The 22443-nt window shown below is 34.5% G+C and overlaps 1 protein-coding gene across 9 annotated transcripts in view; it reads right to left on the bottom strand.

Annotated features, from left to right (window-relative positions):
- KCNT2 (potassium sodium-activated channel subfamily T member 2) overlaps positions 1-22443 on the bottom strand; it is a 364447-nt gene that overhangs the window by 157453 nt on the left and 184551 nt on the right. For all 9 annotated transcript variants that reach the window (XR_009254514.1, XR_009254515.1, XM_058702129.1 and 6 more), the window contains exon 13: positions 4834-4942. Coding sequence is in view for 7 of the 9 variants with exons in the window: in XM_058702129.1 (XP_058558112.1) it covers positions 4834-4942 (109 nt within the window). In the remaining 2 variants the exon portion in view is untranslated. The remainder of the gene's footprint in view (positions 1-4833; positions 4943-22443) is intronic.

Below are 22443 nucleotides of genomic sequence, written 5' to 3'. Positions count from 1 at the left end.
CTGCACTCCTTAGGATTTCCAGGAAAAAGCTGAATAAAAGTGGTTTTAGTAAGCACCTTTGTTTGAATGTAATCTTAAAGGTAAACTTTCAATATGTGGTCATTAAATGTTCTTTATTCCTCTAGGTTATTTTGTAGATAATTTTCCTTAGCTTAATGAATGTTTTCCTCATGGCTTTCTAACCCTGTTTCTTTCTTTTTTTTTTTTTAATTGTAAATCGATACTGAATCCTCTCTCAAATGCTTTTTTTGTATGCATTAAAATCATGATACTATTTTCTCTTTTAACATAAAGATCTCTTGCTACAATAATTTCAGCTTGGTAATATTATTTTTTAAATACATTACTTTGTTACTTCTGTAGTATATTTTATATACTAAATTGGTCTCTAATCATTGCGTATACTGTCTTCAATGAATTTTGTATCATGGCTAGGATAGCCTCATAAAATGAGTCTGGGAAATATCTTTTTTTACTATTTTCTGGAAAACATGTGCAAGCTGAGAACTATGTGCTTTTTGAATATTTACTATAATTAGCAGTTTGTAAAACATTATGAGCAATCCTCAGTTACTTTTCCTGGAAACAAGGGTAACACAGTTTTGTTAGGATGAGAAATAGACATTTAAGATTAATGATAATCATCAATTTGATAGGTACCAATTACTAGTGGCTGATGTTCTTTTGAATATTTTTTTTTATCATAACAACCCTATGGGATAGTTTCCCTTATTATCCTCTTCTTCTATATCAAAGAACTCAAGTTGAGAGGCGCTTGGGTGGCTCAGCCAATTGAATGACTGACTCTTGATTTTGACTCAGGTCATGATCCCAGAGTTGTGAGATCAAGCTTCGCACTCGGCTCCATGCTGAGCATGAAGCCTGCTTAGGATTCCCTCTCTCTCTCTCTCTCTCTCTCTCTCTCTGCCCCTCCCCCTGCTTGCTTTCTCTCTCTCTCTTTCAAATTAAAAAATATAAATAAATTTTTTAAAAAAACTCAAGTCAAGAGAAATTAAGGAGCTTGGGATCATGCAGTTACTATATAATAGGATGAAGATTTGACGGAGGATGGTCTCTTTACAGATTTCCCAATATCAGTTTCTTTACTTTGATAAATTTATTATAAAAAGGAAAATTGCTGACAGTAAACTTGTATGAGATTGTTTGAGTTTATTTTCTTCTTAGGAAACTTGTGGTGATTAAAATAATCAAATTATCTATGAAGTATATATATTTTTTAAAGTTTTATTTATTTTTGAGACAGAGAGAGACAGAGCATGAACGGGGGAGGGGCAGAGAGAGAGGGAGACACAGAATCGGAAGCAGGCTCCAGGCTCTGAGCCATCAGCCCGGAGCCCGACGCGGGGCTCGAACTCGCGGACCGCGAGATCGTGACCTGAGCTGAAGTCGGACGCTCAACCGACTGAGCCACCCAGGTGCCCCCATGATGTATATTTTTATGCTATTGAATCTCATTAAAATTTGTAGTGTGCATGGGTTTATATTCTGTATCATAGCTATTATTCTACTGAGGACTTTCTATCTCTAGACTTACTATTTTTACTTTCCTGTCTTGGTGAAATGAATAAAAGCATATCTTTTCTGCTGCTGAAATCAAGCCCACCTAGACTTTTCCCCTGTAACTCTCATCAAAGTGTAGAGGATTATTTTAATTATAATTAATGATATAATAATTCATTCAAATGATATTTTAACACGTCAATAGTTTACCTTAATGAATGCCTATAGTCATTTTGTTCAGAAGAAAAGGATCCATACATGATAGGAAAGGTAGATCTGTATAAAGGAATAATTGGTAGGTTGCTATATTGTTTCTATTTTTTAGTATTTTATAAACTCATAACCCAAATTTTGAAGTTTCTTCTTTTCCTTTTTGAAAAACATGGATTTACTTTTTAAAAATATATAAATTATAATCATAGTAGTAGTGCCACAATTTAGGGTGTATTAAAGGGGCTATTTAAATAAAGAGAAACAGGGCACCTGCGTGGCTAAGTTGATTAAGTGTCAGAATTGATTTTGGCTCAGGTCATGATCTCATGGTTCCTGAGACCAAGCCTCATAATGGGCTCTGTGCTGACAGCATGGAGCCTGCTTGAGAGTCTCTCTCTCCCTCTCTCTCTCTCTTCTGTGCCTCCTTCACTCATGCATGTGCTCTCTCTCTCAAAATAAATAAACATTTTAAGGTAAATAAAAAAAATAAAATTATCTCATTTTATATCCTGTGATAATTAGAATTGTGCTATTTAACATTTATAAGAATGAAAAGACAGTAATATAAATATTATCAAATGATATGGTTTAAAAGTAAAGCAAATATTTTATTACAAATGATATTTGTTATCTATTGCCAAATAACAAATAACTACAAAGCATAGTGACTTAAAGCAAGCAACACTTTCATTTCTCAAAATTCTGTAGGTTAACATGACTCCTTGGGTTGGCTGTGGGCAAGTCAGGAGCTAGAGAGGTAGGATGCCTAGGATGGGTAAGTCTCATTTTCCAAGTGATTGTTCATCTTTAGGGAGGCTAAATTGGGATCCTTTACATGCAGTCTCTGGGTAATGTTCCAGTGAAGGGAAAGCAAAAGCACAGACTTTTAAGGCTTAGCCTCTGAAGTCATACAGTGTAACTTTTGTCACATTCTATTGGGCAAAGCAAGTCACAAGACCAGCACCTATTCAAGTGGTGGGGAATTGCATTTCATCTCTTAATGGTGTAAGCTGCAAGGTCCCATCAACATAGGACATAGACACAGGGAACATGGTTCATTGAAGACCATTATTTTAACAATCTTCCATACAAACTAAGTGACAGCTTGATACACTTCCTTTTGAAATGCAAAGTCCATAATCTTTTAACCTCATGCTGAGATGTAAAATATATTATATTGGTTGCAGAGTCTCATACATCACCCCAAACTGTCTTATGGCGTTTTAATGAAACTAGGATGCTTTCATCTTTTTATAATGTAAGAAAACAGTTCCTCTGAGATGTTGTAATCTCAGCCATAAAAGAATACAGACATCATTAAAAGGAATTTCAGCAGGTGCCATAAATTAGATATATTGTGATACACTATCAGGATAGAACTTTTAACTATCTCATTCATTTCAATGGGTTTATCAAAAAAATGGTAAAATAAGAATATGAAAGAGAATCGATACAAATAGTCTTTGTAATTTCTTGTTTGTAAAGGTGGACTGTTTCAGTGAGTTTGATCTATCTGTTGTGAGCCTATCTATGGCCTGCTAAGAAAGGGAAAAGAACAAAAGTCTATTCTGAAATCTAGTAATAACACATTCAAAATTGTGATCCACATTCGATTTCCATTTATTGAGCACCTAGTATGTTTCAGATATTATTTAATTCTTACCGTTAATCCTAACCAATGGAATAAAGACATCATAATTACGATACATAATTTAACAAAAAAGAAATATGGGGTTCAGAACTCTAATTTGCCTACCTAAATCTTAAGTGGTGGCACTCAAATTTAAATTCTCATTTTTAGGACTTGGTCTGATGCTTATGCCATTACCACCTTCCTAAAAAATTATATCATTAGAAGTCATTATCAGGTATGATAAGAATTTTATAAAAATATTCCTTTTGCTAAATAACAATAAAAAGGGAGCAGCTTAGTTTCAAAGGTCTTTTAAATAAACAATTGGCATTTCTTTAATGCTAATTAAATATGTAACAGGTAGCAGATGGAGAATTTACATGTATTTTCCACTAAATTTCACAAAGTCATTTGCAAAGGAGGTGCTGTTATTTTAATTTTCAGTTTAGGGAACAGGCTTAAAAATGCCCTGGCACCATCATCACAATTTTAATCAGTTATTAGTACTTAAAAAAACCTTCCAGACAGATACTTAAATGCTGCCATAGTTGAGAGCCATTGCTTTGTTTACAATAAATTTTAGGGAAAAAAAAATGGTGCCATTAGAAGCAAAGTTAAAAGATAAAAAAACAGAGCAAATTGAATGGCAATATTTTTTGTTATTATTTAGAAATTTCTTAATGCTTATAATTTTTTCATTAAAAATCATATACAAATAGGTAAACATTATAAGATATGTAAACACATCTTCTGAAGGAAATGCATTTTGCTAACGCATAGTTAAAATGGTTTACATCTTAATGGTGTTTGCAGCTTCAATTATGAAGGTGAAATGTTAAAAAAACAAAGTTGTTTTGTTTTTTTTTTTTACATGAATATAAATTACTGTCTGGATCAAAATTAGTTCCTACAGAAACATTTAAGAAAAAATTAAAGTATCATCTTACTGTTCAATTTCCTAACAGTTTAAAGTATAATCTCAGATGAAATTACTTCAAAAGCAGTGTCTCTATGAAAAACTCACATGTATGTTTTTCTTGAAATGTTTTCAAAATCTATCTCTAAATAAATCTATTTGTACTTGAATACAGTTCAGTATTACTCTAATGCATGGGAAGTTTACTTGTGTATTAAATAATCTATAGCAAAACACTATCTGTGTAAACATAAGAATAAATTAATAGATATATAGCATTTGAAACCTGTGTTTATAAGTGCTAATCTACTTATAGTCTTATCAAGATATCCAGGAAATTCAGTTGCTAAAATCACCAAGTTATATAAAAAATTAAAGATACACTCCCAAAATATTATCTTGCCACTTTTTAAAGTGAGTAACTTCTTTTATAACAAGTAGATGATAAAAGGAATCCCTCTATTCTATACATTCATGAATATATTAAGTTGCCACTAATTTCAGAGACATATCTCTTACCATCCAAGTTGAAATTTGAAATTAAACTTACCAGCAAATTTGATATGAAATTTATTTTCAGGCTTCAATATCTGGACATACAAAGGGCAATTTGGAGCAAAATCTTTTACAGCCCATGCTCTCAAAATTGTTTGGTGGTCCTGAAATGATAAATATCAAAATATCATGAAATAAAATGAAAAATTTATACTACATAAAGTAAAAATAATCAACCAGTGTGTTAAATGCTCACATCCACAATTTAAAGTTAAACATATTTTAATTAAACATACAAACATACAAAATAATTAATTCAAGGACTTATTTGTAAATATTATTATTATTTGTAAATTATTTGTAAATAATTGTATTTGTATTATTATTTGTAAATAAATGTATTATTAATTGTAAAAAATTGTAAATATTATATAATATTTGTAAATATTATTATTTCTACAAAGGAGATTAACAATACCTAATTCAATCAGTGCTAATTACCAGCACTTAAAAATTAGCAGAGAGTAAGAGGAAAGTTTCTTCAAAAACTTAAAAGTACTCTTCTTGGAAAATAGTTCAGGGTCAGAAGCCTTCAACAATGCAGCACAACTAATAGTTTTTAGTAACAGTTTCCATGGAAAAAATATGGATTTATAACAATTTTAACACTTTTAGAAAGACTGGCAAGAGAGGAAGGACTACAGCAACCACACACATGTAGAGAATACACTATTTAAAATTTGTTTCTATATAAAAGTAAAAGTAAAAGAATCTTGACTCTACATGGGTCATTTGGAAAAGATCAGTAACTTTCAGATATTAAAAATACCAAAACAGTTAAAAAAAAAAAAAAAAGAAGGTGCTAAGATTTAGAAAAGGAATAAAAATCCTGCTTAACATTAAATCTTACACATAGTGTGACCCCATAAATTATTACTTAATTCATTAAGTAGATCAAAGCAAATTATTAGAGAAATGAGTCAGCTAAAATACATTTTGAAAAAGGAAACAAAAACATTTTCCAGGGTAGCACGGCCCTTAGAGTAGCCATTAGCCACATGTGGCTGTCTAAATTTAAAGTAACTAAAATTAAGCATTCTATTTCCCTGTCACACTGGCCATATTTCAAGTGTTCAAAGCCACATGTGGCTAATCCAAAGCTTTATGGAACAGTGGAGATATAAGCATTTGTATCATCAAAGGAAGTTCTATTTCACAATGCTGTTAGGGAAACAAGAGGGCAATTGAAAATATAAATGGATATAAGGGATTATTTAAAGAAGTGCAGAAAGAAGCTGCTGTAGGTAGTTAGTAACTTTAAGAGGCATGAAAGTTGATGAACAGTAACTCCGAATTCCTAAAGTGGATAAATGGACAATGTGTGTCTTCCAGGCAAACATTCAATGAACCTGATACAGTGTGATGGTTAATTTTATGTATCAACTTGGCTGGGTCATGAGGTGCCCCGGTATTTGGTTAAACATTATTCTGGATGGGTGGTAGACCCCAGAAAAGGGACAGGCAGAGAACAGAAGCCACAAATCCTGTGTATAAATTTATACAACCCTGGCTAACTGCTAAAGCATGCATACATGGGACAGAATAAGAGCAATCTCAACTGAGATTTGAATCACTGCCAAATGCTAGGGTAAGAGAGATTGTATTCAAGTGAACCAAATTAACTGCTTGCTAAAACAAGACTATCAACACTCTTTGGAGGAATATAAGAGACTCCAAGTCTCCACAACATAACATAATATTCAGAATACATTGCAAAATTATTGAATATAGGAAGTGCTAGAAAAATGTGACCTATTTGTTTATTTCATGGGAAACAAACAAAATTAAATCCAATAAACATTAGCCTCTAGATGATCTAGATGTTTGAATTATCAGACTAGGGCTTAAAGCAGATAATAAAAATATCATCACTGAGATAAAGGAAATCTCATAATAAATAGAGGAAAACTCTAAACTAATAGCAAATATTTTTAAAATTTGAAAAAATATTTATTTGTTGATTTGAGAGAGAGAGACAGTGCATGCGTGGGTGTGAGCACACAAGCAGGGGAGGGGCAAAGAGAGAGAGGGAGATAGAGAATCCGAAGCAGACTCCAGGCTCTGAGCTGTCATCAGCACAGAGCCCGACATGGGGCTCGAGCCCACAAACCATGAGATCATGACTTGAGCCAAAGTCAAATACCTAACTGCCTGAGCTACCCAGGCGCCGCTAAAAAATATTTTTTTTAGGGGCGCCTGGGTGGCGCAGTCGGTTAAGCGTCCGACTTCAGCCAGGTCACGATCTTGCGGTCCGTGAGTTCGAGCCCCGCGTCAGGCTCTGGGCCGATGGCTTGGAGCCTGGAGCCTGTTTCCGATTCTGTGTCTCCCTCTCTCTCTGCCCCTCCCCCGTTCATGCTCTGTCTCTCTCTGTCCCAAAAATAAATTAAAAAAATATATATATATATTTTTTTTAATTAAACAAAAAGCAAAAATACCTGAAAAATATTCACTGAATGGGCTTTGAAGTAGAATGGAGATGACATAGGAAAGAGTCAGTGAACTTGATCATAGATCAACAGAATTTATCCAATTTGAAAAACAAAGAGAAGAGGAATAGAGAGGGAACACAGTTCAGGGACTTGTGCAACAATGTAAAAATGTCTTATATAATATAATTGGATTTCCAGGAAGAACACAAAAGAGAAAATAGAACAGAAAATGATTTGAAGAAATAGTAGCCAGAAACTGCCCAATTTTATTAAAGGCATACTTTTCCAAGTTCAAGAAGCTCAGAAAATCCCCAACTGCATAAATGAAAAGATGACCACACTAATCACATTGTGGTTAAATTACTGAAAACCAGAAGTAAAGACAATATTTTGAAAACAGCCAAAGAAACACAGTTTTGTGATCAAGGATTCTTATCAGCAATCATGGAAACCAGGTAACACGGAAACAGTATCCTAAACTCTAGAATGAGGGGAGGAAAAAACTATTACACCATAATTTTATAGAGAAAGATCCTTCAAAGAGGTGAAATAAAGGCTTCTTCAATTAATGAAATCTAAGAAAGTGTGTCGTCATCAGTATCAGACTACAAGTGTAAGAAACTTCTGTATGCTGAAGGGAAATGATACCAGAGTGAAAACTTTAGATTTCAAAAAAGACTATAAGAAATGGTTACTATTGAGTGAATATAAAATAAGAGCTTTCCTCTGGAATTCTTTAAAATACAGATATATTCATAAAGAAAAAATATAGTATTGTCTTATGGGATATGAAATGTATGAAAGTAACAGAAGAGTAAGTGCAAAGTTTCTAACTTCAATAAATTGTGTCATATTTAAAAATAAATGGTGCAATATTAACATGAAGTGGACTATGAAAAGGTAAGGCCATGTATTGTAGTCCCTAGAGCAGTCACTAAAAAAATTTCAAAAGATAATTCCTAAAAAGCCAATAGGTATATAAAACTTGAATTCCTAGGGGCGCCTGGGTGGCTCAGTCGGTTAAGCGTCCGACTTCAGTTCAGGTCACGATCTCGCGGTCCGTGAGTTCGAGCCCCGCGTCGGGCTCAGGGCTGATGGCTCAGAGCCTGGAGCCTGCTTCGGATTCTGTGTCTCCCTCTCTCTCTGCCCCTCCCCCGTTCATGCTCTGTCTCTCTCTCTCTCAAAAATAAATAAAACGTTAAAAAAAATTTAAAAAAAAAACTTGAAATCCTAAAAGAAAAAAAAAAGTCAAATAATTTTTTTAAATGTAGAAAAGGGAAAACAGAAAACAACTTAGGTAGACCTACATCCAACCATATAAATGATAGCACTGAATGTTAATGAACTGAACATATTAAAACATAAAGAATATTAGAACAAAAGAAATAAGACCCAACCATAAGCAATTTAGGAGAGATGCATGTTAAATATAAAGTTACTGGTAAGAGAAAAGGAGTAAATGATAATAAGAAAACAAACAACCCACTTTTAAAGCGACCAAAAGATCTTAACAGACATCTCACCAAAGAAGATTTACAGATTACAAATAAGCATATGAAAAGATGTTTAACATCATATATCATTAGGGCATTGCAAATTAAAACAGTGAAATACCACCACACAACTACTGGAATGACTAAAATCCAAAACACCAACAACACCAAATACCAGTGAGGATGTGGGACAGTAGAAAGTCTCATTTATTGCTGGTGGGAATGCAAAATGGTTTAGCAACTTTGAAAGACAGTCTACACTTTCTTATAAAACTAAGCATACCCTTACCATATCATCCAGCATTTGGGTCCCATGGTATTTACCCAAATGATTTATCCACCTGAAACCTGCCCCTGGTTGTTTACAGCAGCCTTATTCACAATTGCAAAAACTTGGAAGTAAACAAGATGTCCTTCAATAGGAAAATTGATAAAACAAATGGGTACATCCCAATAATAGAACATTTTTCAGCAATAAAGAGAAATGAGCTGTCCAGCCATGGAAAGACACAGAGAAAACTCAAACACTGCTAAATAAAAGAAGCCTAACTTAAAAGGCTGCATACCATATGATTCCAACTATATGACATCTGGAGAAGGGACACTATAGAAAGTGTAAACAGATCAGTGTTTGCTAGTGGGCTTGGCAGTGGGGGCAGGTGGAGAAGTAGGGATGGATAGGTGGAATACAGGGGATTTTTAGAGCAGTGAAAGTATTCTGAAAGATATCGTAATGACGGATAGATATCATTCTACATTTGTCAAAACCCACAGAATGTACAAAGCAAAGAATAAACCTTAATGTAAACTATGGATTTTAATAATAATAATGTATTTATTTGCAAATATCAACCTGTATAAATCAGTTGTCGCAAATGTACCACAGTAACACAAGATGCTAGTAACAGTGGAAACTGGGCAGGAGGGATGGTGGAAATTCTCCATATTTTTTGTTCGATTTTTCTATAAACCCAAAACTGCTAAAAAAAAAAAAAAGTCTATTAAAAAAAACCAAGCAAAGCGTGAGCTTTAGTCACAAATTCGGAGCTCTAATTTCACTCTAGAATTTACAAACTGCGTAAGTAAAATTACTAACCAAATCTGATTCTCAGGATAAAAGGTTCAATTGTTTGTAAAGTGGAGGTAGGCAGCTGGCTCTTCTTATTTCACATGATGTCTGGCAACATGTGACAGGTAGACCACTGGCTCCCTAAAATTTTCTCCCTTGGCTTCCATGACACCAATGTCCCTGATTGTCCTTTGGCTTTTTTATCCCAAATTGAACTCATCTTCAGATCTGCTGGTAATTCTTTCTTGTCAAAGAGGTGGGTTTTACCAGACACTAAATCCTGATACCTCTGCATCCAATACTCTCCTCCATCCCTCCCTCCCTCCCTCATACCCCTGCAGTCAATCAGTCCTCAAGTCTTGTTGATGATGTCTTCTAAAATTGTTCTAATATGCACACTTCTCTCCAAGCTCCCTGCCAGAACCCGAGTCCAAACAGCCATCACTTCAAGCTTGGAGTGAAGGCAACAACCTCCAAATCAATCTACCTCAAGGTTTATATTTTTTACTAATTGTGTGTTCTTATCAAATTTACTGCCTTTTCAAACTACAATCTGATTGTATATTTGGCTGCTGACAACCTTACAGTGGCATTCCTTAACCTGAGCATCAAGCCCAAACTTCTTAACAAGGCTTGCAAGACCCTTTATTAAACTGTCCCCAAATTACTTCCCTAGCCTTTGCACTCTTTGTTCCAGTGGTAATGCATCCTCCATCCTTGAGCCTCCAGAATTTCTGTCACTTATTCTAGGAAACCCTCTTCTTCTGACTGAAGTCCATGCAAGCTGTTTCCACTGCATTTTGTATTTGACCATCATAGTATTCACTCACCTGTGTTTTTAAGTTGATCTCCACTACACTGTAAGCTCTAAGACAAGGGCCATGTTTATACTTCATTCATCCTAAGGGTACTTCATTCATCTCTAGCAACCAGCTTTCATTTGCTTTTCAAAGATGAGTAAGAAAAACCATATTTACTTCATAGGGATATTGTGAGCATCAAGTGAGATAATGTAAAGAAGCATCAGGCACACAGAAAGCATTTATTAAATCTGTCACATCAGTGGATAAATAGATGGATGAAGTACTGACCCTAAAAGCCCACAAATCTCCCTTGTTTTATTCATGCATTGTGCCCTACCAACAAGCATCTATGACCTTGTGAGTGGAGCACTAAGTAAGGAAAAAGGAAACAAGGTACCAGGGCATAAATGTCACATAAGGAATAGGAAATAGGTATTTGCTAATACAGATAATAAAACAGCACAGAAACAAGATTTTTAATTCATTCTTCTAACAACAGAAAATGATATTGATTTCGTTTTTTTCCTTGCTGACAAAATTCAGCCTGAAATAAGACACGTTAAATTTAATTGTAACCAAAAAATAAAAGCATCAACTGTGACAACTTTGGAATAAACAGCCTAAATAATAAAGGAAGATAACACAGGGTATTATTGGGTCATCATAAGTGTCTATTGCTGCTGCGAAAGCAGAGCATTTCTCCTAAAGTCAGTTTACCTAAAAATTAAATTGGCTAAAATCATCTTCATAAAATTCAACTTTTATAATTTGAAATATCTAAAAATTATTTGTTGGCATTCTAAGGACCTAAAACAAATCCCTTTACCTATGGCAAAGGTCTTTATTTCTGAACTCCAAGTGACCCATGAGAGAACTCAACATTTTAGATGAAATTTTATACATAAGTTGTTTCCCCACCTCTCCATGAGAATCTGTAATTTTCATTAGATTCTCAAATACAGTCTACAACTCAGAAAATGGCTAAGACGTTAGTGTGATCAAAGGTCACTTTCAACCCCATTTTCAATTATAGACATACATATGTAGCACTTAACAAATGATAGATTTATTTTTTTTATATTTTGAGTATATTTTGATAACTTATCTACTGGAAACAGTTTTTAGGATCAAGTAAAAGTGAATTATGAAACTTAAAATAATATATGTATATAAATTTGCCCCCAATTTATAGATCCTTGAACAATGTAGATACAACATTTATACAAGAGTAAAACAACTTGCAGCAAACTGGAAAACAAATCTTTCCTAAACGCAACTCAAATGTACTGTTTTATAAATAACTCTTGCCAAATATACTCCTTGCCTAGAGAATAATATACTCCTAGAAGTCCCTCTCAAGACGTTGCATTAGACTCAAAAGCACCTTGACTGCAAGGGGCCATTTTGTTCTCAATTACACTGTCTGGGTCTAATAAGTAAACTGATAAATTATAAGGTTAGATATATAGCTGATATATTATAAGGTTACCTATATACATATATATGTATGTATATATATACACATATATATATAGCTAATGATACAAAAAAATTGAATGTAATTCTGATACATAGGATCTATGTATGTGTTATCTATGATTAATTGGTTTGACTTTATGATTGAATTAAGGAAACTGCATAGTTCATTTGTAATGAATTGTAATTGATGTCTTTGGAGAATTAGGCTTCAAATTTGATGTATATTTATTAAGTACAAAAGTAATTCAGAATGTTCTTAAATAAAATACTAAAAATGAAGAATATAACCAAAAACTCTAATAGATATAAAACATTAAATCATCATGTTGCCTTTTAGACTACCAAGCTATTAGGAAGCCATCTAGTTCGAGTCAAACATCTATAGGTTCAGCAGTAATCCAATCTTCAAGAACTATGGACACCATAGTCAAAAATAATTAAAGAAATCTTAGTCTAGCATTTAGATTTTCGTATCAAAACTTGACTGCTAGGATAATTTCATCTTTCTGCCAAGTTTAAACAGAAGGGATTTGACATTATGTTTGAGACAGAAACATTATCTTGGATTCCAGTTTTAAGATTATTTGTACTTCCTGCTCCTTCCAATGATCTCTCAGGGACTGGAATCCTACTTCTGATTTCCATTCTTACAGCTGAGAGTTACAGATGCATAATGGCAAAAACCTGACTGGCTGTTTGAAATTCCAGATATAGCATATTCCTAGAATCTTCTTACCAGAAATTTTGGGACCGTGTACCGAGTCTACTTTATGGTTAGCTAAATAACACATATACTTTCTGTCTTTACTTGTCAAGAACCAAAGCCTATTTTGCGCTCTGCTTCTCAAAGCTGAAATCTTGTATTATTTCTTAGAGCTTGTTGGCCTAAGTTCTAATAACTTGCCCAGAGCCTTACACCCCTTAAATGGTGTCTTTTGCATATTTAAATCCTCTCCCAGGTTCTTCAGGAATCACCATTAACAGCAAATCTAACTCCAGATCATAATCCTCTTGAGTCTTCCCTGATTTATTCTTAACAAAGTTGTGACCACAGCATTTTAAAACTCTCACAAAGCCCATTGACATGTGTGAAGTGAATAATCACTAAAGTGATTCATAAAGAGGCTAGGCTATCTTGAAAGCATGTACCTGAAGTTCAGTGATAATCATCTGCCAAGAATTTACCAAAAGATATTTCTGGACAGATTAAAAAATGAGTTACACTGGTGATCACAGGGTGTCTTAACAAGTTTAAAATTCAGTTTGAAATTCTGTGATTTCATTAATTAGACAGGAAGATGTTTGTGAGAATGTATTATTAACCACTGGGTTGAATTAACAAGCAAAAACTTTTGCAATATCTTTCCAAAGAATTTAAGGTACCTTTTATTAGGTAATGAAATAACAGAAATGGTTATTGTGTTAAAGTGTTGCAATGCTCAAAATGGATCTGCTTAAGACAAAATAAAATTCTTTTAAAAAAAGCTTAAATTGTGAAGGGTAGCAGAATATGCCATTCCAGAGTATGCCTTTTTAGCATAAAGATTATTTTGATCTGATTATTTTTGAGAAAAAGCAGCCATGGGAGAAGCTCTTAATCCAGAGTAGATACTACCCTAATTCATAAAGTAAATCACCATTTGTAAGGGTAACTCTCTCCCTGTACCAGGAAGAGAAGGATGACTGACAGCTCTTTATCAGTGGAGAAGGCACCAGACTTAAATCAGCATAACAACCTTACTATACTTGCCTTGATAATCTCCCAGAACTAGTCTCTCCACTCCCACATCGTTCTTTTGTCATTAGTTGAAGATAGTATTGAAGGTGATGGCTTGGGTCATTTGGGGGAATTTTACAGCTTTCCTGGGTATCTCCCATGTACACATGAGGTATACATATTAAACTTCTGATTGCTTTTCTCTTGTTATTCTTTTATTACCAGGGGGAAACAGCCACAGAACCTAGAGTGCAAAGGAAAATTACTTTCCCCCCCGCTACAACTGCAAACATTGTATTTCAGCTCTTTTCTCATGCTGTCTGAAAGGGTCACATAGGGAATTTGCTGTCTGAATGTTTGATGACTGTTTGCCTTTTACTCTAAGATTCCATATGTTCAAAAATGCATGTAATAATCAGGAAAAAATGAGCATCTTTGACATTTAAGAGGAAAGCTAACAACATAGTTTAAAATAAATCTTTTTCTGAAAGTTACAACTTAAAGTCTTTGGAGTCAGATGACCAAGGTGGTTTTAAAGTTTCCCTCAGCTTGATTTCCTGACACGTTTCTTCCTGACCATAGGCCTCTGACCTCCCTTTTCTTAGAACCTTTATTTTAGAAAAAGTCCAATTATAAATTCTTTTTTTCTGCCCCTTTGAGATTTAAATCCTCTCCCAGGCTTTCACCGGTTTTACAAACCAGAAATGTCTTTCTCAAGAACCTGAGGGCCATCGCTCTGAAAGGTATTCAACAAAGAAGAGAGAGCCTCTACCTCCCTTATCTATGGGAACATAGGACCCTAACTTTCCTAAGAGACAATTAGCAAATCATGGTGGAACCACATGGAGCAATCTCCCCTCTCCAGGATTTTTCCACTGTGTTCATCCCAGAACTTAAAAATCCTCTAACCTTTTGTTTCCAAGTTGTTGAGTTCAATCTCTCTCCTTTACCGCAATAGTCCTAAATAAAATCTCCCTTGCTTGTTTAACAGTGTCTGATACAATTTTTCCCTGACACAGACAGAATAAAGTATAAATACTAGGTCTGTGAGCTCTGAACCATATGCACCTAAGAACTTAAAATAGCTAACCACAGTATTGTTTTATTAATCTACAAACTGAAGCTAGTAATAACATCCTTGCAAGGTTGTTATGAAAACACATCACATATATAATACGTATAAATATATATACATAATCTTTAGCCTGAAATCAATATTTAGTAACGGCAAATAAATGAGAGGTGTTATTATGTATTTTTTTTCAGTTTCAAAAGCAAGAAGTTTAAAAATCAGTTGTGCCAAGAAAGCTAAAAGAGCAAAGTAAACACTACAGGTTTTTTTCAGAAGTAGGCCATTTATGTAAAAATCCATATGTCCAGTTGAGCTCAAAAAATTAAATTCTTTTGCCACTGCAAAGAAAACCCGTCTAAATGGTAAATCTACTATGCTGCATACATTAAAATGACTGAATGGATATTTAACTTTGAACAAATCTTTAGGAGTACACCTAATGATAGACTGAGTGAACAAGATATTGAAAGTAAAGTGTCTGAACCTTTTTTTTTAATGTTTTATTTATTTTTGAGAGAGAGAGAGACAGAATACTAGCAGAGAAGGGACAGAGAGAGACACACACACAGAATGTGAAGCAGTCTCCAGGCTCCGAGCTGTCAGCACAGAGCCAGACGTGGGGCTCAAACTCGTGAACTGCAAGATCATGACCTGAGCCAAAGTCGGATGCTTAACCAACTGAGCCACCCAGGCATCCCTTGTGTCTAAACCTTTTAAAACACATCACAACATAAGCCAACATTCCTCTGTCCATTCAGCACCTCTTACTTTCCAGCTCACTATCTGGGACTGTGATTCCAAAGAATGTCCGACATCATCAGCAACTTCAATCTATCGATACTCTCATTCTCTTTATCTCTATGCCCACATTCTCATTTCCCTGCTTACCGGCTTGTACCAAATGTTTCGCCAAGTAAGCAGACTCTGGCATAAACAATCATTTTGCTTGCCTCTCTGACTCAGGCCCACTCTATAGGCAGAACTACAACCTTGCTAAATCCAACTCTCTTTCTACTACAAATAACAGATGGCAGGCACAAACACACGTATGTGCTAAACAGGCCTTACTTCACATTCAGAGTCCATACTATCACATAGGAGAGGAGCATTGCTCAGCAACTCCACATTTCTCCAGGTCACTCACTCCCCTGCTGCTCTAGAGAACTATTTCATATAGCTCCTCAAACTTCTACCATCTCTCCCCTCTTTTCTGACGATCTCAACCACTATAAGAAAATAGAAATAATAAAGCGTCCATAGCGCTCTCCACCACATCTGACTACATACTCGCCTCTTGTTAAAATGAGTGAGCATTTTACACACTTAGCAGAGAGAAACCTTCTACACTGGATCATATTCTATCTTATAAATCCTCTGACTGCATTCTTCCAACTTTTCACTTTCCTGTATCGTTCATTTTACCATCTCTGGTGGATCATTTCCTTTAGGATACAGAATTTCTAAAAATTTTGCCCACTAAAAAAAAAAAGAAAAAGCAGAAAAAACAAAGTCTTCCTTCACCACATATTACCATCAGGTGCTGCCCCATTTATTTCTCTGTTCTCATTTGCAGAAACCACTTCTAAACTCTGCAACTGTTGCCTTCATTTCCACTTTACTATTTAATTTTAAACTTTCTTTTCTAATCCAAGAACTTAAAGCCATGAATCTCTTTTTAGGCACTACTTCAGCTGTGTCCCCTAAATTTTGATACGTTGCATTTTCGTCCCAATTCAATTAAAATAATTCTAGTCTTCCTTGTTATTTTGTATTTTACCCATAGATTATTTAGAACTGTGCTAATTTTCAAATATTTGGGTATTGTCCTGCTGTTGTTTTCTTATTGATTTTTAACTAATTTTTATTATGATCAGAGAACATACTCTGTATGTTTACATTCTTCTAACTTTTCTGCCATTTCTTCTATCGTCCAGCATATGGTCTTCATGAATATTCCATCCACTTGCAAAAATGTGGATTCTGCAGTTGTTGAATGCAATGTTCTATATGTCAATTAGATCTAGTTGGCGAAAATTAGTTCAAGTTTTTTTTATAACCATACTGATTCTATTTCTACTTATTCTGTTAGTATCTTAGAGATCAATATTGGAATTTCTAACAATTGTAGCTTCTTGAAGTTATGCCATTTTGAGGTTTCACGATAAGGTATATGCACACACATTGAGGAATGGTATGTCTTTTGATGCATTGATCCTTTAACAAATACAAAATATTTTTTTAGAGAAGATCCTTTAAAAGCAATTGAGAAATAATGGCTTAAGTATTAAGAAGGATTTCTACAAAGCTTGAGGGCACAAAAGCAAGTAGAGAAGGGAATAGCATGAAGGAGGAAAAAGGTACCAATGGTTATTGAACAAAATGGGGAACACAAGAAAATAATACAAAATGTTCTCTACTAGGGGACATTTGGTGGTTTTAGAAAAAAGACTGTCAGGGATATGGAGGCAGTGTAAACTGGAATGAGCAATCTAAGGGCATTATAAGTTTGAAAAAGTGAGTGTCACTTTTTTCAAGAGGTTAGACCTAAAAAGGAGGAAGAATTGTAATACGTATAAGAATACAAATAGTGTAGGTACTAGGTGCCATAAAAATATTCTAGTAAAAGCAACATGGTGTTGCTTTATGTGTTCCTGTCTTAATAATAATTAATGAGCTTTATATTTTAAGTTAGTCTTTCAAAATTTTGAATTAATGTTTCAATCTAAAAGGCCAGCCTTCTCTAACATTCCATATGCCTCTTCCGCAGTGTTCTCTCCTTACCACTCACTCATCACTAGCTAACACTCCATTTATTTATTTAATTAGTATATCGACTGTCACTTCTACTCATAGGCTAGCTTCATGAGATTCTTTTCACTGCCTTGTTACTAAATGTATCTTTAGTTGATACATCAATGCTTGGACAATAAGCCACTCAATAAATAGTTGTTCAGTGAATGAATGGTTAAAAACGGTGATAGTGTTACCCTAGGGCACTTTTATTTCTTGGGTAAAGTGCTATGCTCAGGTCTAAGAAGCATACAAATAATTATGTCAATTGGCCCCATGTAAATGTGAAGCTAAGTGAACTAAGACATGTAAACTTTATATGCAAATGTGAATAATAAATTAACATACAATAGGATAGTGAGTGCAGATAACAAATCTACAATAAGTAACAATAAAAAATAGTAATGAATGGTAACACACACCTGAGGGGGATAAGTTTAGGAATCCCCTGGGGCTTACACCAATGGGTTAACAAGGCATAAAGAAATACAAAGTCATAAAATGCTCACACCCGAGTTTGGGCAAACCAGATTGGCACCCCAAGAATTGGGAGGCACAAAGGTGCCAGGAATAGGGAGGTGCAAAGGCACCCCAAAATAGAGGGGGGGCGCAGAGCACTCAGAATAGAGAGGGAGAGGCAAAGGCCTAAAATAGGAACAGGTGCAAAGGTGCCCAATACATAGGTATATGAAATAAACAAGACTAGATATTCAGGGTGGAAGCACCCCCAATTTAGTACTATAGCAGAAAAGCTGCTTTCACAGGAGACTAGGGCCAGATTAGATAAATTGGTGAATTGGACTATGGACCCTGTGCTGCAGGCAAAGCAGCCCAGAAGGGAAATGGTTAACAAAAGAAAAGGTGCCTTGTCAACCCTGAGGTTATTTCCCCTACCTGTCTCATCCCCTAGGCTAAGATAAACAGAGGTGCTGGCTCCTGTCCTCTCTAAACAATCTTCCTCCAGACTGCGGCGCCGACGGGATTTTGTTTTGTATTAACCCAAACCCTTAACCACGAATATCTTCAGGACACCCTTTCCTTCACTTCCACAAGTTAATGTTCACAGATTCATTATCCCTTTGTACACATCCATCGCCATGTTTGTAAGCCTTCTAATCCTAATAAAAACAGGGCAAGGACCCTTATTCGGGATCTTGTCTTTTCCCAGACATTAGCCATCTCTCGCTTTCAATCCTGAGTCCCGCTCTTTTGCTAGACAAGAGAGAATTTTAGACCCAGAGTCTACGACATATACCTATAATGTACACCTGATTCTGAGAATTTAGGAGATGGCAGGAAACAATACAAAAAAGGGAAAATGTAATCAAAGTGATCACTGGTTCTTCAGTGAAAAGAGTGTACATAGTCACAAAATTCTAAATGTATATTGCATTCAACATTTAGGCTTCATCAATAAACAATGGCAGAGCATTTAGTTTTAATCACCAGATAAAAAGTAAATGATATCAGCCTTCATATACAAAAATGTAAATACAGAAGGCCAAAACTGGATCATGGAAAACTAAGAATGGCAGCTGAATGAAAAGAGAATAGCCATATTCTTCTTACAAAGCAGAGATACAAAATACAGTATCAGTGGTTTAATGGATTTAAAGTAACTGTCTTTTAAAAAATAGACTGAAAATGGGGAGTGGGAGTGACAACTGATGCCTAAAATCTCATATATATATATGTATATATATATATATATATATATATATATATATATATACATATATATACACACACATATATATACATATATTCTCCTGATTACAATTTCAAACTGCGGGACCACTTTTATGTACAAATGTGTGACCTATTCGAACTGTAAGCTATTATCACCATGGGAAGCCGTTTGGGTACAAAGAGAAGAGTGTTAAAGTTGACCTGACCTGGGTAGACGCCAGGCTCTGCCACTGCAGGAAATCTAATTAACACCCCTGAGCCATGGTTCTCTCATCTATGGAACAATTGCAGTGAGCATGAAATGCCACGATGTGCACAAAATGCCGCACCACATGGACACTACTCACGAAGTATCAAATTTGTTTGGTTCCTTGTTTGTTTGCGTTTTATTAAATAAATAGACTTGAAAAAAATGAGCTAAACTATGTATACCAAGAATAGCAGTATTAACTAGAACTCCAGTTCTATATAAACATGCAAGATTTTTGTAGAAAATTAGCAATACAATATTAGAAGTTTTAAAATTTTTATTTATCATCTTTTACAATAAGTTATGTAGAGAAATACATGTTTGAATACTTTCACTTGCTGGATGATAAAGCCTGTTATCTTTAAAATAAAAATAAAAAGATGAATAAATAAATAAATAACCATCTTAAGAAAAAAATATGGGCATTTTCTTTAAAAACCATTTATTATGAGCTTCATTCTTTTTAATTAAATTTGATTTAGTAACATCAAAAAGAATTTTTGACTTAGATGAAACGAACACTTAATGATTTTTTTAAAAACAACTTTTGTCACTCAATACAAAGAAAAAAAAACTTTACTAAAGATGCTGCTATGGCATTTTCAGGTTCATGAGAACCCTACAATATTTGAATAAAGAATATAAAACTTTATATAGGAATACATTTCTTTTTATGAAATATTATTAATTCCAACACAGACTCCTTTGGAACATTTATTAATTTTTCATTTTGATGTTTTTCACAACTCTGCCTCTCCTCCAATTAGAAGAATGTGCAAAACTAATATTAGAGTCGGAATTATTCTGCCTGGTTTAAAAAATGTTATTAGAACAAAAGAGGAACTCATTCATTCAATTTTGCAGCCCAGCAATAACACATGCATATGTATCTATCAGAAAGTGTGCAAACAATATTGTTCAACAAGTGTAACTGTACCAAAGAAAATAACGTAAAAGAACATTTCCATAACAGAATGATTTTAAACATTTTTTTGAATATTGATGACACACAGTGTTATATTAGTTTAGGTGTAAAACATAGTGATTCAACATCTCTACATGTTATGCTATGCTCATCACAAGTATACCTAACATCTGTCACCATACAACACTATTACAATGTCATGAACTATATTCCCTATGCTGTGTCTTTTATTCCCATGACTTACTCATCCCATAACTGGAAGCCTAAATGTCCCGCTCCTCTTCATATGTTTTGTCCAATCCCCTACTCTCCTCCCCACTGGCAATCATCAGTTTGTTCTGTATATTTGTAGGTCTGACTTTGCTTTTTGTTCGTTTATTCATTTGGTTTTTTTTTTTTTTAGATTCTACATATGAGTGAATCCATATGTTATTTGTCTTTCTCTGACTGACTTACTTCACTTAGCATAATACCTTCTAGATGTATTTATGTTGTCACAAATGGCACGATCTCATCCTTTTTAACAGCTGCATAATATTCCATTCTGTTAGAGTGTGTGGTGTGTGTGTGTGTGTGCACATGTATGCCACATGTTCCTTATCCATTTATCATTATTTTTTAATTTTTTTTCAATGTGTATTTATTTTTAAGAAATAGAGCATGAGCAGGGGAGGGGCAGAGGGAGAGGGAGACACGGAATCCGAAGCAGGCTCTAGGCTCTGAGCTCAAGTGGGGCTTGAGCTCATGAATGGTGAGATCGTGACCTGAGCCAAAGGCAGACACTTAACCGACTGAGTGACCCAGGCACCCCTATCCATTTGTCTCTTGATGGATACTGAGGTTGCTTTCAATATCCTGGCTATTGTAAATACTGATGAAGTAAAATTAGGAGTACATATATCTTTTTGCATTAGTATTTCTGTTTCTTTGGGTAAATACTCAGTAGTGGAATTCTTGGATCATATGGTATTTCTATTTTATTTTTGGTAGGAACCTCCATACTGTTTTCCACAGTAGCTGTGCTAATTTACATTCCCACAAAGGGTGCATGAGGGTTCCTTAGTTTCCACATCATTTCCAACTCTGTTATTTCTTGTCTTTTTTATTTTAGCCATTCTGATAAGTGATATCTCACTGAGGTTTTGATTTCCATTTCCCTGATGACTAGTGATGTTGAGTATCTTTTCATGCATCTATTGGGCCATCACACCAGAATGTTTTTAAACCGTATTTAGAAAAATTTCTTTAACAGTATGACTAATATTAAAAATTCAGCTCTATAGATTTAACATTTTTTTCCACACAACAGATAATCATGACTCAAATGTGCATATATACAGCAGGAAAATATTGCCAGGTAAATCTAATATATTAAAAATAATTATTGGAAAGGTTCATCTTACAACCAAATATATAAAAAATTAATCTAAATTACTTCTTGAGAAATCATAAACATCTCAGTAATTAATTTCACATATATATCTTTGGAATTAAAATTAAGAGAAGAAAAATAAACTTGCCTAATCTTATTTACTTAACAAATAAATATTTAACAAATATTTCTTCAAGGAAGGTTCAATGTAACTGACCTTATGTTTTTGGTCAGCTTTTAAAACAAAGTAAAACTTTTACTTTGCTCCATAACTGTCTGTAAAATATAAATCTACCTGTTTCTTCTCACTAATAGTTTCAACACTAGTTCTCAACCCATGTTGCAGAATTATGAAGCCTACGAGTGACTGATTGCTATCCACTGCAGGATAGAGAAGGAATGTCCCGAGAATCTCCTAGACTTTTCCCATGTGATTCTACTGTCTAATAAGAGTGGGCTTGATTAAAATTAAGGAGACCAGACAGCTCTTAGTCAAGTGGAACACAATTCCATCAGG

This window comes from Neofelis nebulosa, chromosome 15 (genome assembly GCF_028018385.1).
Source record: "Neofelis nebulosa isolate mNeoNeb1 chromosome 15, mNeoNeb1.pri, whole genome shotgun sequence".
Lineage (NCBI taxonomy): Eukaryota > Metazoa > Chordata > Mammalia > Carnivora > Felidae > Neofelis > Neofelis nebulosa.
The sequence above is the reverse complement of the archived record's forward strand: the minus strand, read 5'-3'. Positions and strand labels throughout refer to the sequence as shown.